An 18,275-nucleotide genomic window follows, 5' to 3' on the forward strand; every position below is an offset into this window, starting at 1 on the left:
TACCCTACCCTGAAGGCGTAGACATTGTCGCATATGCAGACGACGTGGCCGTCCTCGTAAAAGACAAGGAGATTGACCAACTCGAAACTAAAGCAAATCAGGCCCTACAATTAATAGATAACTGGCTTAACAACAACCAATTGCAGATGTCTCCAACCAAGTCCAACTGCATCCTACTCTCGGGCAAGAGAAGAGTCAAGAGCATAAATATTGAGATAAGAGGTGAAAACATACCAGAAGTCAACAACGCAAAATACCTAGGAGTGTACATAGGACAGAAGCCTAAAATTCGGCCAACATATAAACATGGTCTGTCAAAAGGTTGTCCCAACAACCAAAGCCCTAAGAGCATTATTTAATAATCGCGGTGCACCAAAATTGGCAGTTAGGCGGCTCATTACATCAGCACTGATGTCAACTGCACTATACTCAGCCCCAGTCTGGGAAAGTGCTATGAACGTAAAACGTAACAAAAGCAAAATGAGAAGCGTACACGGAGTGGCCTTAATCCGAGTAATTCTAGGCTACAGAACTATATCTTACGACGCATTATGTGTACTAGCTGAGATTCCTCCTATAGAGCTTCAAATAAAAGACAGAAGAATGAGGGCGGAAGGCATGACAAAATCTGAAGTGGAAAACATGATTATTAACAGTTGGCAAACCGTTTGGTCCACTTCTCAAGTAGGACAGTGGACACGAAGGCTAATCCCTGATCTGAAGGAGTGGACAAACAAAGTAAAAGGTGGATTAAATTTCCATACGACCCAACTCTTAACAGGACACGGGTCGTTTGGCAAGTATCTCTTTAGAATAGTGAAAAGGCAGACATCACAATGTTCAGATTGCCACAAGGAGGACGAAGCGGAACACACTATTTTCAACTGTCGAAAATGGGAGGATTTCAGATATGAAATCAGGAGTAATAATCTCACACCGGATAACCTTGTCAATTGGTTATTACAAGATAGCAGGAATTGGGACTAGTTCTCTAATTTCACGAGCTCGATCCTCAGAATCAAGGAGGAAGAAGAGAGGCATCGTGGGGGACAGGCGTGACGATAGGGCAGGGAGGACAGTTCCATCCTGGAGGGCCGGCATGCTTAGGTATGCCGGTACCAGAGAAGGGGTGGGAACTCCTGGGGAGTCTAACAGGGGTCAAGTAAAGACCGAGTCCCGGCCGGTGGCGCCGGTTCCTGGGGGCGCTTCGGCGCTTGCTGAGGCTGGTGCTATCGGTTTGAGGCAGGCATGAAAAGACCGAGACCCGGTCCTCCGCGGGCGGGGGATTAGAGGCAGGCAATATGAAAAGATCCGGAACGGGGGGGCTGACCTACCGTGCCGGACGTACTGCCGGTGGGTGGGAAGGCCCTCTTAGAGTCACAAGGACACGTCCCTGGGCCGCGTATACTTTAGAGGATGTCCGGCCCAGGGATGTAGGGGAAAAAAAATTTAAGTACGTACTAAATTCCAATCACAAAACTGATCAATTAAAATATATATATATATATATATATATATATATATATATTTGTATTTGCAGAGTTTTAACAAAGAACAAAGTATAACAAACCTCCAGTGACCTTTAACAGTTAAATAGAAAAATGAGATTTAGCAAACGTTCTTATCTTGAAATGACCAATTTTTTGATAAAAGATTACCAAAGCCAAGCATCCAAGGAGTTCTAATTGGACAGCAACTCAAAATTATGAATTGGAAACGGTAGGGTTGTGCTATATCCTTTTAAAGGGCATTGAAAAGACTTATTATTTTTCTTTAATCTATCTCGTAGCAAGTACATTTGGTACCTTTTTGGCTATTTGGATTTTGGTTTGACATTTGGCTCTTTTACGGTCGTCACCAAAATCAAAATTAAATTACTAGTATTATAACCATAATTTGATGAAATAATTAAAAATAACGAGTTGACCCTACACACAAAACGCACCGGATTGGTATAGTGGTGAATTTGTCATCGCATATCAGCTATAGAACTAGAAATCAACTATCACACTATAATATATTAATCAACTAGAAATCAACTATAAATATAGAAATAAAAAAGAAAATTCAACATGAAACAAGGAAAGGTTTTATCTGCCTTGTTAGTTTCAAATAAGAAATGCCGAAACGTTGTGTACAATACACTGATCAAATTATTATATTATACTGAAGAAATAAAGTAAAAGACTACACTTTCTCAGAATAATAACAGATAGAACTGCTATTATATAATAAAATAATTCTTTTTGTCCTGAATTTGGCACTAGATGCCAATCAAAAACGTAACCACCAAACTAATAAAAACTGGCATCGTTATATATAAAAATTAGTTTTTGTTTCATATGCGTTCGTATACCATTAATCCGATTGCGATGAAACTTTGATAAGTTATAGTGCGCATGCCCGCGAAGATTGCTGATTTAGTTTGGACCTGCTAGGTGGCGCTGGGGTCCAGATATTTAAAAAAAATGCATTTATGGTCCGATTTGGCTCATATTCAGAATATGTGTTACTTACTTGGAAATAAATACCTTTGCAAAACATGGACGCGCTAGATGGCACTGGTGGTTGAGATATTTGGAAAAACTGCATTTATGGTACGATTTGGCTAACATTCAGAATATATATTAGTTAGGTGAAAAGAACAATTTTTGCAAAACTATACCCGCTAGGTGGCGCCGGTGTCGAGATATTTACGAAACAAGAAAATAAATATACAAACGGACTTTCTTCTTCTATATAATAAAAGCCAATGTTCGTATGTGGGTCTGCTGTAGACTAAAAAACTACTAGACCGATTTACGCGTGGGTTTTTGAAAAATGGTCCGCTTCAGAATATGAATGATTTTTTTATTGAGTTTCGAAGAACCTTTTTTTTGTTGAAAATATTTAAAATATTAGAATGATTAGCTAAATTTAAATAAGCTTAACAATCCAAAGGATTCACAAAGTTTTTAGGTAGATTTCATAAGAAAGCTACCTACTGTAATGAGTACCATGATTCGACTTCTGGAAAATATCGACATATCTTCGTGTTTCACATCTCCAGATTCCAAAACCACCGTCAGCTCAAAAGATTTTATATATAACAAAAATATGTAAATACACACACACACACACACACACACACACACACACACACACACACACACACACACACACACACACACACACACACACACACACACACACACACACACACACACACACACACACACACACACATATATATATATATATATATATATATATATATATTTTCACATTCTTGTGGACTCGAAAACTGCCATAATTTTCCACTAATCACATTCAAATTGATACATAAAATACAACGATCCAAAACCTCAGTCGAGTTCGTTAATGGGCAAAATCGGACAATGGGGGTGTTTTCGAAAAAAAATATGCTTGTAACTTTCTTATTAACTAAAATATCGAATGCGTTTAAAGATCCCGCTATTCTTTGAATATTCATACCTCCCTTAACCGATACAGTATCGAATCGGTTTAAAGTGGTCGTTGGTCTTCTAAACATTACCTAAAACCTTTGTCTGTAACAATTTTTGATATGAGCAATCCTTATGGGAAGGGATGACCAAATGTTGCTGAAATTGTAAGAAGATGGGGCTTGTCGTATGCTAAACATGTGAAACTTTTTTCACATGCAACCACTGTCGTGTTGAGTAAATTTGAAGTTTTTCTTAACTTTAAGGTAGTAATACCCTTTTTAGCACCGGTGAAATCTACCTTCGCTTTCTGGCGTGCCGAAAGGGATTTTTATTAAATATCCGGCTTAATTTATATGGAATAAACTTACCGCGTTCCTATCAGAGGAAATTGTTCTACAAGAAAAATAATCATCGTAATCAGGCCCCGATTGGTGAAGGGTAAAATTTAAACAATCGTAAAATACGATTTAAATTAATAATTTCTATCTTAATTTGTCAGTAAAAAATATTCTCAAACGTAATCGTTTATCTATTTATGTTTATATTATTGTAAAAAAACTAATTTTTCGTAACGTTATGAATTTATTTTTCAATGTGTATATATTATTTTACTAACTTGATTTGCTTTTAAATATCCTATATTAAAATAAACATATTAAGTTATAACAAAATTTATTCATCATTATAACATTATAATAAAATAGTGTTGAAATATCTGTTTTGTGAAATTCCCTTTTCTCGTAGTTGAGCATAAATAATACGGGCTTTTCAGATAGTAGGTATAATATATTACTGTCTGAATTCTTTTTTCACTACCATTATCTCAAATTCATTGCTTCCCCATTTTTTTCTAAAGAATAGTTCTCACTTCTGCTTTGAGTTTCAGTAATCTTTTCGTCTTATTACGTAATATAAGACATACGTTTATGTTAATTGAAACATAAGCAATTTAAAAAAATTCAAAGTAAGTTGACAGAAAAAAGTAAATCTATAATTCGTGTAATATTTTCAATTTTCCCACCCCTTACTATCTTCTTATTATTTTTATTCTTATTATTGTCGCCATATGTTAATAATATAATTTTCATCAAATAACTAATCTATAAATACCTTATACTAGAAAACTGACATTTTGCTAAACTAGTGAAAAAAAAAAACATGCGAAGATATCTATCAAAATGTAATGTTTTATGTTAGCAATTATATGAGTAGAGAGACCTGATCATCAAAAACGAAATAAATATAGAGTACTTTTCTCTACATTAATAGGTATAAAATCTGCAAGTAACTTTTACAAAGCCTATCGTACGGTTTGCGCCACCAATTTACAATCTACTGATAGAAATGATTACTATCCAACGTAAAACATTTACTTATTGCTAAACATTGTATTAGTACAAACTAATATAATGATTTTTGAAATGAAATTAATTCTGTACATATTAAAATACGAGTATAATAAACTGTATATTCGAGTATAAAACTGTAGATCGGCATAAAAGACAAACGGAATACAAGCATTCTTCCTTATATCTACAGATTATTTTATTATTAATAAAATATTTATTAATTATTTATCAATTAAATAAAAGTATCTTCCTTTGCTGTTCAGTAGTTACCTATTAAGCCTACATAGTAAGAAAGAAGGTTTTATATTTTTCTACTCACAACATTATGTACGTTCAGTAGAAAGCGAGTTTACGTGTATTTGAACGAGAGAACTGCCGTTTCATGAACGTCTTAAAAATAGGCAAATCTACGTCCATAATATGGTATTTTTCATTCTATGTCTGTTTCCAATAGTTATAGCAGAATTCATGTTAGACTAATGTTACAACAGATTTATCACAAAATGCTTGTAAAACCCGGAATGCGTTTCTTTTACAAAAAAATAATGACGTGCTAAAAAAATTATTTAATTAAACAGGCACTTGGCAATGACAAATAACGAATATATTATAAATTATATTATTTTATTATTATTATTATTATACAATATATATAATTTAAAAAAAATAAAATAAAATTTGAAACACCACCATTGGTTTTTTATATTTTCTCTGGTGTCTAAATATTGATCTTCCAAAACTCTTCCGATGAAAAATACAATTTTATAATTATTTTCACTGGAATAAAAAGAAAACGAATTGTTTTAGTATTTTTTGCAGAAAATACTGATTTGGTGTAATTAATTTTTTTTAAATATTTTTTTGACGACTCAGTAACATGACAAAATCACTCGCCATATAATAATAATATTGTTGTAATAAAAGGGGAGTTTATTTTTCTTTTTCATTTTGAAAAGATTCTGTTGGATAAGGCACTACACGTAAAAAAAAGATGTAAAAATTATAAAAACCCTATTTTAAGACATCAGTCTTTAACTCTGATAAAATTTGAAGAATGTTTCCTCGCTGGTAATTATTCAAGTATTGAGAAACCTTTTAGATATAAAATAAAACTGGACTCTGTTGGAATTGTTAAGGTTACAATTTTATTGTTTTTTTTTTTTTTTTTAGTGTTTCTTTAAATACACCGAATAACTTTATAGTAAAACCAGAAAGTTATTCTTAATTTAATAATACCTCATGTATAGAAAAAAATGGCTGGGTAGAACAGTCAAAAGTCATTTTCAGGAATTGGTAAAACTTTTGCTAACTTTTTTCTAATTTACATTGAGTTTTTTATCGATATTTCTGTAATTATTATTTGATAACTAAAACAACGTGCACTAGTAAAATATTAATATATTCATGTTATCAAAAACATGTGAGGTTGTTCAATAACTTTTTTCTCCATCATAAAATTAAAAAAAAAATTAACCCCTTCCTTTTAGTATATAAGTAACGTCACTAAAGTTTTGATTTAAGTTTAACCAGTTTTGACATGTATTGTCAAATAGAGGCCGATACCCTTAGAATACATGCGCTAAAAAAAAAAATAATGATTAAAGTTTAAATTATTACAAAACATATTCATTTTGAATTCAGAGGTCTCAAAACGTTAAGAAATAAAAAAAGTTAAGGAGTGTATTCTTGTTATAAATAGCTTTGTTTCACGCTATAATAATTGGGTAAAAATACAGAAGATAAATTTGCTAAAGACGATTCACTGAAGTTTAAGTTTCAGTTTATGATTGCATAATTATTGTTGGCGATTAATAAACACTACCTTATTTAAAAAAAAATAAAAATATCATGTTAATTTATGTTGTATTAATTCAGAAACTACTTTAAATATGTTTTAAATGCATAAATTTACGTATACATAATATGTAAATGTACGTATACAAAATTAAAATTATTGTATAAGCATTCATTTATTTAATTTATTAATTCTTGATGTTTTAAAAATGAATGATTAAAATTTAATTGTGAATGCTTTTAATTAATTAAAAAGATTATTAAAAATTAACTAATTTTTTATGTTAATTCAAGTCTGTTTAATTTAGTATTAAAATTATAACGTTACATTATTATTACAATTATTAATAAAAAATTGTTTAATGCAGGAAATATTTTCTAAGATTTATTAAAAGCTGTTTAAGTAAAAAATGGAACGTCACAGATGGTATATGAACGGAAGTTAGTTGAATTATGACGGCTGCCGAGCAGACGTTGCCCTAAGAGGTGCGAACATATTTTAGTAAAGCAGAGTGAATAACATGACATAATTAGAACGTAACATGACGTGATTAAATTTATTGAAATTTAAATATATTATGCTTTCTTGTACAGTGTACCTTTCATATTATTTTAATACTTTTAAAACTAATATGAACTGATGACGTACGTAAGGAAAAACAATTAATTGTTGAACTAAAGGTATATTTGCAAAGGTATAATATCAATTTAATATGAAGCTGTAACTTGCAGGCCGATTAACTAGTTGACTTTTTTCGCCTGTAATCTCCCCACCCATCGACGCCGGACCGCAATTATGCATAAAATCAGCTCAAAGGAGTGCCTTCGCCTCAAACTACCACGGTAGGGCGCCAGGCCCCACCCAGGCAGCCGGGACTCGGTCTTGTGTTACATGCCATGCCTGTAGCTGCGGAACCCCAAGGGATTACTCCTTCGGGACTCCGGTTTTGACGCCCTGTCCTTAATGGAGAACTCTGGAGGGATACCCCACAAGGACTACGGTCTTGCATTCCCCCAATGGCGTCTGCAAGGAGTCCTCACCCGATCATTGGAGGTGGGACGCCGGAGCCTCCCATCCCTCTCGGATGGGACGGTCCCCTACAAACACCGCAGCTTTGGTGTGCGAACTCCAGCGGATTCATGACGTGGGCAAAGTCGCCTTACATCCACGGCCAACGGGCGCACATCCATGCGGTTTTCATGCGAGACATCGAGACTCCAGCATACAGTCCTTTCGCAAGTGGCCAGGCTCGCAACAGGTAAAGCAGTGGCCGCTGCGATTTGGTGCATGACACAATTTGGTCCTGTGGTCTGTCTTCCAGCATCGAAAATACAAGTCATTAAAGATGCACCTCATCACCCGGAAGGTTACCCACCCAATTTGAATTCGCCCATCTGACAGAAGCTTGTCCACCAAGGTGAGTGGCACTGCCAAGGTGACCACTTGCGTCACCCCAAATTCCGGCCGCATGGATAGTATATCTAGCGAGACCGACACCCATGTAACCTGACGAAGTTCCTTTAGGAACTCGTTTTCCGTAGTGAGGACGTCCACGTCCTTAACAACAAGGTGGACCCTCCGGCCGCATCTTCTCGTCAGAGTCATAGTGGCACCTTCTATCATTTCGGCGATGTCCTTTCTCAATTGTTCAGCCGCACCACTATCAGCTCTCACCCGAAAATGTAGGTCCTCTCCCTGCCCCTTTCGTGCGGAGAGCACCCTGACCGCACCCGTCGACACTGCTTTCTTGACGGATCGAAAGAGGTCAGCATAGGTCTTACCTTCTGACCTAACCATCACCGTTGTTGTCGGCGGACCCAAGGGTGGTCACTTGATCTTTATCGACGATGCCGATGTTACTCGTGAAAGACACACATAATGTTTCTTACCACTCGCCTATACATGTACTCCACGAAACGCCGTAGAAGCTGTCCAAGCCGACCCGAGAGTCCACAAAAGTAGACTAATCGATCCTGTCTATCTTGCATCACTTGCGGTACGGACCTGCAAATGACCAAGACCACCCAGCAGTTCCCAACTGCCGAATCAATCACTAAAGCATTTCAGTCCGGCCCACATCAATTTTACAACCGTTGTCTCCTACGGATAGATCACGGGCAGTGGACTGCTAAACAAGGACCTGGCCCGCCTCCAAATTGGCCGCTCGGGCCAGGTCCCGAGTCCATGAAGCATACCGAACATCGGTGCATGTTGTGGCTATTCGACTCCGAGCCATGTCTATAATCCAAGCAGACCCAACATCCTCTGGCAAATCAGCGTTGTGCTCCACTAGATTTGAAGATAGGAAGACCTCCTGAGGCCAGCCTCTAAGAACTAACCACTCAATGCCTGTCTCCGCAATCAATCTCTCGCCGGAACTCGTCAATCGACAACCGGGGTTTAGATCCCCATCCGGAGTATGCGACGTCATTTTAATGATGATAAAATATGTTTGTGTAGCCTCATCCGTTGTCTTCAGCCGAGTAGATGACCTTTCTTGAGGCTCCACAGGTATTTCTTCTAAAACATTTGCGAACTCCTCCAACATACGAACATGACTGTTCACACGCTCGGAGAACCTTTTTTTCTCAACTTTAGTGGTTGTATGTTGTCGGACCAGTGAGCTCAACTCCCTAACTTTATGCAGCAAAAGAGTCATGTTATGTACAAAACATTTCTTCCGAGATTGAAGGCTCTTTTCCATACGACCTGTACGCTTCCTTCCTTCTGGCACCTCTTTACTTATACATGAGACGTCCATAAGAGAACCAGACCTCTCTAGATCAGTGACGGTCTGCGGCAAGTGTATGGAACTCCACGAACTTGCTTTTGACCTTTGCTTTCCCTCACCACCGTCTCACCGCTCACAGTTTCCTTTCACCCCTGACTGTTTTCTTCCCCTTCTCCGTGGTGGAGAACCACGGAGCCTTCGATTCCCCGAAGGTTTCAAAGGACACTTCCCGTCATCCATGACATCGTCCTACCGGACCCGAAGAGCCGGTAAGTCCTCCTCGACATCCTTGCTCGTCAACGCAATCAGACCGACATCCCTCTGCTGCCTCCGAGTCATTTTCACACCCGTCTTCCTTTCTTTGCACTTCGTCAACAACCGACCTGCGCGCCGAATTTCTTCTGTCACCGCTTCCGCCAAGCTATCACTGCCACTACTGTCCGATAGGTCGTCTTCCACCTCAACCCTAGAAGACTACTTCTTAGTGGATTTTCGTCCCACCACAGAAGAGAAACCCTCTTCGTCTGATGGAGGCACTCCCTCTGACTGATGTGGGTCAGCCATAAGAGCAATAACAATATTGAAACAAAATTAATTGATCCAAAAGAAATGAATTAAGTGGACCAAAAATAAATTAAAGAAAAATTAATGTAAATAAATCTAAAGTAATAAATAAAAAGTAAACTCCTTCAACTCGATTGTAAATAGTCTATAACAACTGTGTAACTAGGTAAACAGAACTTAGTTACCCTAGGCCAAAAACCGAAAAATAATTACAAAATATTTATATTACAGAAAATAAAACAACGAAACAAACAAGCAAATAACAGAAAAAAAACAACAGAAAACAAAACAATGAACTCAAAACGAAAAGAAACAACTAAATAGTAGTAAAAAACCACGGTAAAACAGCGGAAGTACAGAGCATAGAAAAATATAACCTTATTGGTCTAGAGCTCAACCTAACAAGTTGACCTTATATTATACATTCGCAACTAAATCTTCACATTAAATTTATCGATCAGATTAGTAGTAAGAATTTTCGCCAACCAACTGTTACGCTCCACGATCAGGGCTTACGAACTAAAGGTAGTATAAGCACAAATTCTGGGAAGGAATGTTAACATTTATACAGGTTCAGTTCAATAACTAACCGTTACTATTGCAATTTTTTTTATACTAGTTTCTCAATATAAAAATAGAACTAAGCGGACGTACCAAGTAGACTGTGAAGAGTTGTATGAGGTATCAATAAACCAGCGATACAGATTTTAGCTACGTAAAACTAAATATTATACTCCAAAGAGAAACAAATTTTAAATGAATATCTGAATAGAAACCAAAACTAAGCTTATAAATTAAACATGAATAAAGCGGGATAACAAAAAATAAATAATAATAGATGACCGTTTGTAAAAGGTATTAAAATCTTAATGTAATGTAGAATTAATTAAATTAACGCAGGAACTTTTCAGACCTACTTTGTATACTAGATTAACAGAGAATTTTATGAAAGAAATACCAGCCGTCAGCATCAGTTTCACGGTTTACGAACATTACCTAAGTCATTATGCACCTAAATGACTTAGCCAGTGTTCGTGAAAGATTAATACGCTTATTAATAAACGTATAATATAGTTATTCTTATTTTACGTATTTTGTTTCTTTATATAAATATATATTAAATATAATAAATAATTAAAATATAAAAAATAAATTTATTTTATAATATATAATAAATTTAAAAATGTGATGTGGACATCACATGACTTCCTTGTACGCCTATTAAATTGCATATATACATTTTAAAAGAACATAAAACTTTATTTCATTAATAACTTCTGATATTTTTTCATTATTTTTTTTGTTGTTATTATTCACCGTAAAACAGTTTTTGCAATGAGTGGTTAATAATTATTAATAAATCAATGTACTCGTATTTAACTTAAAAAATAGAAAGTTAAAAAAAAGGAGATGAAGTCTGATTTCAACCGATGATCTTTTCCTAAGATCCAAATATTTAATTAATTAAACTTTTATTTGTTTATAACTCTGGAACCAATTAAAATAAGTACTACTTATATCGTTGAAAAGCTCTCGGTGAGGGTTTTTAGGTAGATTTCATAAGAAAGCAACTTATTGTAATGGATATCATGATTCGACTTCCGGAAAATTTCGACATATCTTCGCGTTTCACATCCCCCAGACTCCAAAACCACCGTCATCTCAAACGTTTATATATACTTTTACATATATATCTACCTTTTATATATATATATATATATATATAAAATGTATGTACCACTTTCTTGTGGACACGAAAACTACCGTAATTTTGCGCCTATCATTTCAAATTGTTCCTTAAAAATAACTTGACCCAAAATTTCGGTCGAGTTCTTTAATGTCCAAAATCGGACCGTGGAAGTGCTTTTTCAAAAACAAAATATATCGCTATAAATTTCTGATTAAGTAAAACATCAAATTCGTTTAAAATTCTTACTATTGTTTGGATGAGGACCTAAAACTTATGTAAGTAAAGTTTTTGGACAACACCATTGGCCCAGGGGCTTGAAAAAATGGGGTGTCAAAGACAGAAAAGAATCATACCACCCTTAATATGCACAGTATCCTATCTGTTTAAAGTGGTCGTTAGCCCTCTAGATATTACCTAGAAATTTTGTCTGTAACAATTTTTGATATGATCAACCCTTACGGCAAGGTATGACCAAAATATTGCTGGAATTGTAAGAAGATGGGGCTTGTATGCTAACATATGAAATTTTTTCTCAGATGCAACCATTGTCGTATTGAGTAAATTTGAAGTTTTTCTTAATTTTAAGGTGGAAATCTTTTTTATCCCCTACTTAGCACCAGTGAAATCTACCTCCGCCTTCCGGCGTGCCGAAAGGGATTTTTTTAATATGAGTTGTAGAACAATTTTGGATTTAAATATTGATGTGTAATATTATAATCGCTTAAGGGGCTTTGGATTTAAAGAAAGTTGCCTGAAGTAATTTCATTTTATTATTTTGCTTTTAAAGTATGATTTTATATTTGTTTTATTCATTTTATTTACTCCTACTTGTTTACAAACAAATAATCTTTTATAAGAATCGATTCAGATCAACTACGAGTATAACCTGAAGAAAGTTTAACGCTAAATCTCACTTCTATCATATTATAAATTTTAAACTATTTTCAAAATAAATTTTCACTGGCAGTTTCTTTTTGGGAATTTACAAAGTATTAAAATAAATTTCGTTTATAGATAAACGACTAAAAACCGACTAAAAATACAAATAAAGAAACTTTGCTAAACGGTTATTTAAATAAAATACTTGTTAATTACAATTTTTATACAAAATAATTATACATAGCCCTCTGTATAAGAAGATAAAGAAAAATTTTTTAGAATCACTACTCGAAGGCAACATTTTAGGAAACTGATCTCGGTCTTTGGAAACATTAAAGATAAAATCTAAACCCGTTAAAGGAGGCATTTATAAACTAATCTATATTTAGGCATAATTGGGTAAACTGTCCTTTATTAGAAAGATTAAAACTAGGTTAAATTAGAATTTGGCTCATTATACCAGAGAAATCGACTGTAACCAAGCATTACGTAGAAACTAATTACAAAATCAGTTTCTTAGAAATGATGATTTTAAAAATATATTTGAAGAAAAACGAATTAAGATAGTTGGAAAATTTACTTTAAAAATAGTGGAGGTAGAAACTTTATTTTTGAATAACGATAGGAAACCAATATCTAAAACTATTTAAAATAAATTTATTAAAAAATCTTTTTATGAAATTATTTAATAACAAGAATATTAACTTATCTCAAATTTTAAAGGCTTGCATATCGGTGCAGATATCTGTTTGGTTTAATGTTCATGCTTAGGTACTTTTTAAAGTAATTTTTATCAACTCAGGATGTAAAAGAAGATTACATTAAGTCATAATGGGCAGTCAGGAGGTTTAGATATTTGTAAGTTACATCTGTAAACGTTTTTTTATCTTTAATGGCTTTTTTTCTAATTCTTTTAACTTGAACTGGTTAATCAGTCCTTCTTATCTCATTATGTATTCCCACCAGTTGTTTTACCTGCTATAAATTGTTTTTGATAAAGTTTCTGTTCTAATCAACCCTTTCAATATTTCTTAAAATTTAATTTGTCTGTCCATTTGAGCTTCTCCAATCCCTTCATGCTCATGCTTCAAATGCCTCCTGTCTTTCTTTATCTCAGTTCTTTATTGTTTAAATTTTACATCAACAGCCGATTCACATCGATTGCATTTCCCAAAGAACCGACACCAGGTAATTATTATTCTTCTATTTTTATTCTTATTTTAAAATCCCGGGAAAATTTTTTTTTATGGTGTATAAAAAGTACTGTTTAATATCAACCAATTTCATTTATTATTCCATTTTTATATCTATTTTGTTTCCTTCTTTTCAATTTTTTTTTATATGCACTTTTCCGTATTGACTATTTATGGGGGTTCTTTAATAACCGAAATGGCCACCTAGGTTTAGAATTAACAAAATCTTCTTTAAAATGATTTTTTGCGTAATCTTGAGTTCAATTTTTTTATTATCTGTATTTATAACAAGTAGGAGAAAATAAGTCATGAATTAAGTTATCTTTTTACATGAGAATGAGAACAATATATAATAGAAAATTCAAAATTTTGTTACGTTATCATTTATTAAATGTGTGTACGAACGAGCAATTTTGAAATTTTAAAATTAACTTTAAAAACAGAAATCATAGATTCAAATTTAATCTTCAAATATATTTTTACGTTCTAAATGACAACTAACTGATATTTTTGGGGAAAAGTTTATTGTTCATATTAAAATGGACAATAAAATTTCGTTTATTTTTAGAAGAATGTTAATAGCTGAATTTTATAGTATGTTTGACGCAAGTCAAACAAACAAAGTATGTTTCAAATACGTAAGTGGTTTCTTTCTTTCAGGCATGTCTTTTTGTAATTTCATGTTTAAGAAAAAGAATTTGTGACTGCGATGTAACAATATTACATATGCAATTTATATTTGCTTAAAATCTGCTTTTTTTGGTTTTACGATGTTTGCTGTAGGAACAAAGTCTTGAGATTCCAGCAGTGGTCAGCCAGCATTTTTGGGTTCCATTTTCCCTGGTCGCTTGTTTCCATACTGGATATTTTTTGGCGAAAGAGTTCTCCATGTTTATACTTCTCAGTTTCAGGATTGGTAGGGAAAAATCCAGATGAGAATACAAGAAGTGGGTCTTTAGTAACATAATTCATCCAAGTGCTTTATAGTTTTAAGATCAGCTTTAAGTTCTTTGTAGATATCTACCTTATGATTTCCAAGAAAGTTGTTTCAAATTTTTACTTCCTTGTACGAAGTAAAGGAAGTATTGTGATCGAGAAAAATTTAGGTTTTCAGATTTCAACGGAAATATCCATTTTGATCATCCCTGAATTCATTTTGACTAGTTTCGGCGTGAAATCTATACGTACATATGTGTGTATCTCGCATAACTCAAAAACGATAAGTTATAGGTTGTTAAAATTTTGGATTTAGGACTGTTGTAACATCTAGTTGCACACCTCCCCTTTTGATTGCAATCGACTAAACCAAAAGTGTCCAAAAAAGCCCAAAATCCAAACAAAATTAGATTTTAGATCTTTTCTTAACTGCAGTAATAAGCCCTCATTGAGAACTTTTCAACAATATATCATAAGTGATAATTATTTTCATTGGTTCCAGAGTTATAGCCAAATTAAATCTTAATTAATGAAGTATTTGGATCTTACAAGGGTAGGCACATCGGTTCGAATCAGACATCTCCTTTTTTTTAAACTTTTTTTTAGTTTTAAGTTTAATTTTTCTTTAATTTAAATATATAAATGTATTAATGATTATAAGCCCGTGATTGTAAAAACAATTACAATAAATAATCATTCAATTATAACAATAATAAAATATGAAAAAAAATCAGAAGTTATTAGTGAAATAAGATTTTATGTACTTTTAAAAATGTGTATGTGTAATTTAATACGCATTATTACATTGTGTACATATTATAGATTTGGTGAAACATCTGCTTATTTAATTTCAATTGAAAATTATAATTTAAAATCGTATTATTTTTGGATTTTCTAGTTTAATTTCAGTTTAATTTTATTTAATTATTCGGGAATTTCTGTTTAATTTTATCTACATTAAAGTTAACTACAGAGTGATTGAAAAACATACCCTCACAAGAACACATACACACTGAAGTATACATGCTCGATATTTAATAAATTGCAAAATATTTATATCTTTTACTTCATTACTTCTCTGATATTGTCGGATAATATTTTTCCTAAGTCGGGATTGATCATTTCGTTTATTTGTTTTTTGTTACCAATCACTTAATCACGTTTTGGTTTGATATAATTCTTCTAATCTTAATTTGTGTTCATGTTCTCTAGTTTTCAAATTTTCTCTCTATATTAATCGTCCTCTGTTAATATTTTTATTCTTTCTTTGGTCTTAACGTTTTCTTCCTCTTTTTATTTATCATTTTCTCTAAATGTTTTTATTCTTTCTTTGCTTACAACATTTTCTTCCTCTTTATTCTTTCTTTGGTTTTAACATTTTTTTCTTCTTTATCTTTATCATCTTCTCTTAATGTTTTTATTCTTCTCTTGTTCTTAACATTTTATTTCCCTTCATATTCATCTTCTTGACTTTTTTTGAAGTATATTTCTTCATGTTTCTGTGTGATTGTTTCTTTTCCATTTTTGATTATTCACCAAATAATCCAATATTAAAAACTGAATATTTTACAGCGTAAGGTCAAAATTAGCATTTGTATCCGTATACAGTTCACTAAACGGAATAGTTTAATTATTATTACCTTTTATTTATACGACAACCAGAAATCTAAAACTTTTGTTAATCAGAAACTCACGATGATACGAATAATACTGATCTAGTAATAAAGGTTTTTTACTCTATCCTAATATTCCATGTAAGACTGTTGGATTAATAATTGTATAAATATTTGATGTTAATAGAAATTAATATTTCAGCAATTATGTAACTGTCCAATTTATTAAAGAATTGGAGGATCGTATCTCACTTTCAAATGAAACAAGTTTAAATGAAGTGCAGAAAAAAATGTGATATGTAATTTAATAGGTTTACAAGGAAGTCATGTGATGTCCACATCAGATTTTTTTAGAAGATTTCTACGTAACAACGTCACAGTCATTCAATCTGTCTTCAAATTTTATAACATTTATAAGTTTTCTTATCTGCCTCCAAATGTACCTTCCATTATCTTATCATTTATATTAGGATACGTGTTATTTAGAAAGTGAAATCCAGTCCCGTCATGTTCAATTGCTTTAACGAAATTTTCCTTAAACCTAGCTTTTAGTGGCGGAAGGTAAACCTTTTTTCAGTTTTTACTAATGCTGGACTCACAAGTTCTTACCTACAGTTAATGTTTATCTTTTTTCCCACTATATTTAAACGTAAATGTTCTTATTTTACTGTTCCACTCACACAAGAAGCAATAGAATTTAGTTCACACAAGTTGTAAACCAAGTAATAGTTTATCACTTTCAGGTCTTAAAAACTATTTCTCTTATTGAATTAGATTATCCAATACCAGTTTCATATGACTTTTTCATGTGAGGTTCATGTGCTAGATGGATCGATGGGATATTATTACCACTATGGTAGGACTGCTTTCAAACTACGCTTTGAGGATTCTATAAAAAAACGTCATTAATTAGGATGGTGCATCTATCCCAAATTTCTAGTAAAGATTAAACATCATACAGTAAACTAAGCCCCCGTACTGGAAGAAACAACGTTGAAATTCACACTGCTTGATACGGAAAGCACTTATTTAAATATTGTAAAAGATTCTATCCTTTCAGTCGTGAAGCGATAATTTTTGCTTGAATTTGGATGACTTTAGATCATGAATGAGATCATTTAATTCTGACCGATTGAGTTCAGTATCTGTATTTTTTAAAAATTCATGGTCTCTTCTATGTTCATTATCTGGTAAATCTTTACAACCTTCAACATCAACAGCTTTATCTTATTTTTATCGGTGGTACTGAAATTGGAAACTGTTGGCTATGAGCCATTTTTCTAATAACGGAGTGAATATCAGAATATTTAACAGTATGTCAATTCTTAGCTGTTATCGTTGATATTTTCGTTATACAAAAATAGTTGTCTGTGAAGTGGTCCTTCGATTCTCTCCAAACGACTGGAATTGTAAATGTCACGTGATGAGATCCATTCAACCAACCAGTCAACAGTTTTACACATGAATTGCATCAAATATGAGGGGAGCCCAGGACTTAACCTAATCAGATACTTTACTCGAAAATGTAGTTCATATGACTTTTTATACTGGGCCATTATATGTTCCCTCTGAGACTTTAATATTACCTCACCACAAATGTATCTGAAACTGTGCGGATGGTTAATGCACCTGAATGGCATTTTTATTAAAAAGTTCGCAGCAATGCTGTCACATAAAATTAGCTCCACAACACGAGAATCGCACTTGACTAATGTAGTTGAGATTTTTCTAACAATATTATAAACAATAAACAATCACCATTATTTGTTGTTTATATTATTACATTGAGCACGCAGAATTATGAAAATAAAATTCATAATCACTGCGTAATATATGCCTAATACCGTGTGACTGTGGGTGATAAAATTGTATTTTGAAAAATGAATATGACATGAATAATATGTGTATCATTGTAATCATTTTAATTACTCTGTAAATAATAATAATTTTTACTTTTCATGGTTGTTTATCAGCTTAAATAAATTATAATTTATTCATCAACTTCAGTACTGCAATAAATAAAATATATACATACCATATTGTACTTTCAATGTTGATGCACAATTGGAAGGGGAAAAG

General features: G+C 33.0%; 1 protein-coding gene across 1 annotated transcript in view; it reads left to right on the forward strand.

Moving 5' to 3' along the window:
* The first annotated feature begins 306 nt into the window (after positions 1 to 306).
* LOC142321113 (RYamide receptor-like) overlaps positions 307 to 18,275 on the forward strand; it is a 227,312-nt gene continuing 209,343 nt past the window's right edge. The window contains exon 1 of the mRNA XM_075359105.1: positions 307 to 459. Coding sequence (XP_075215220.1) covers positions 307 to 459 — 153 coding nt within the window. The remainder of the gene's footprint in view (positions 460 to 18,275) is intronic.

This window comes from Lycorma delicatula, chromosome 3, assembly GCF_047948215.1.
Source record: "Lycorma delicatula isolate Av1 chromosome 3, ASM4794821v1, whole genome shotgun sequence".
NCBI lineage: Eukaryota > Metazoa > Arthropoda > Insecta > Hemiptera > Fulgoridae > Lycorma > Lycorma delicatula.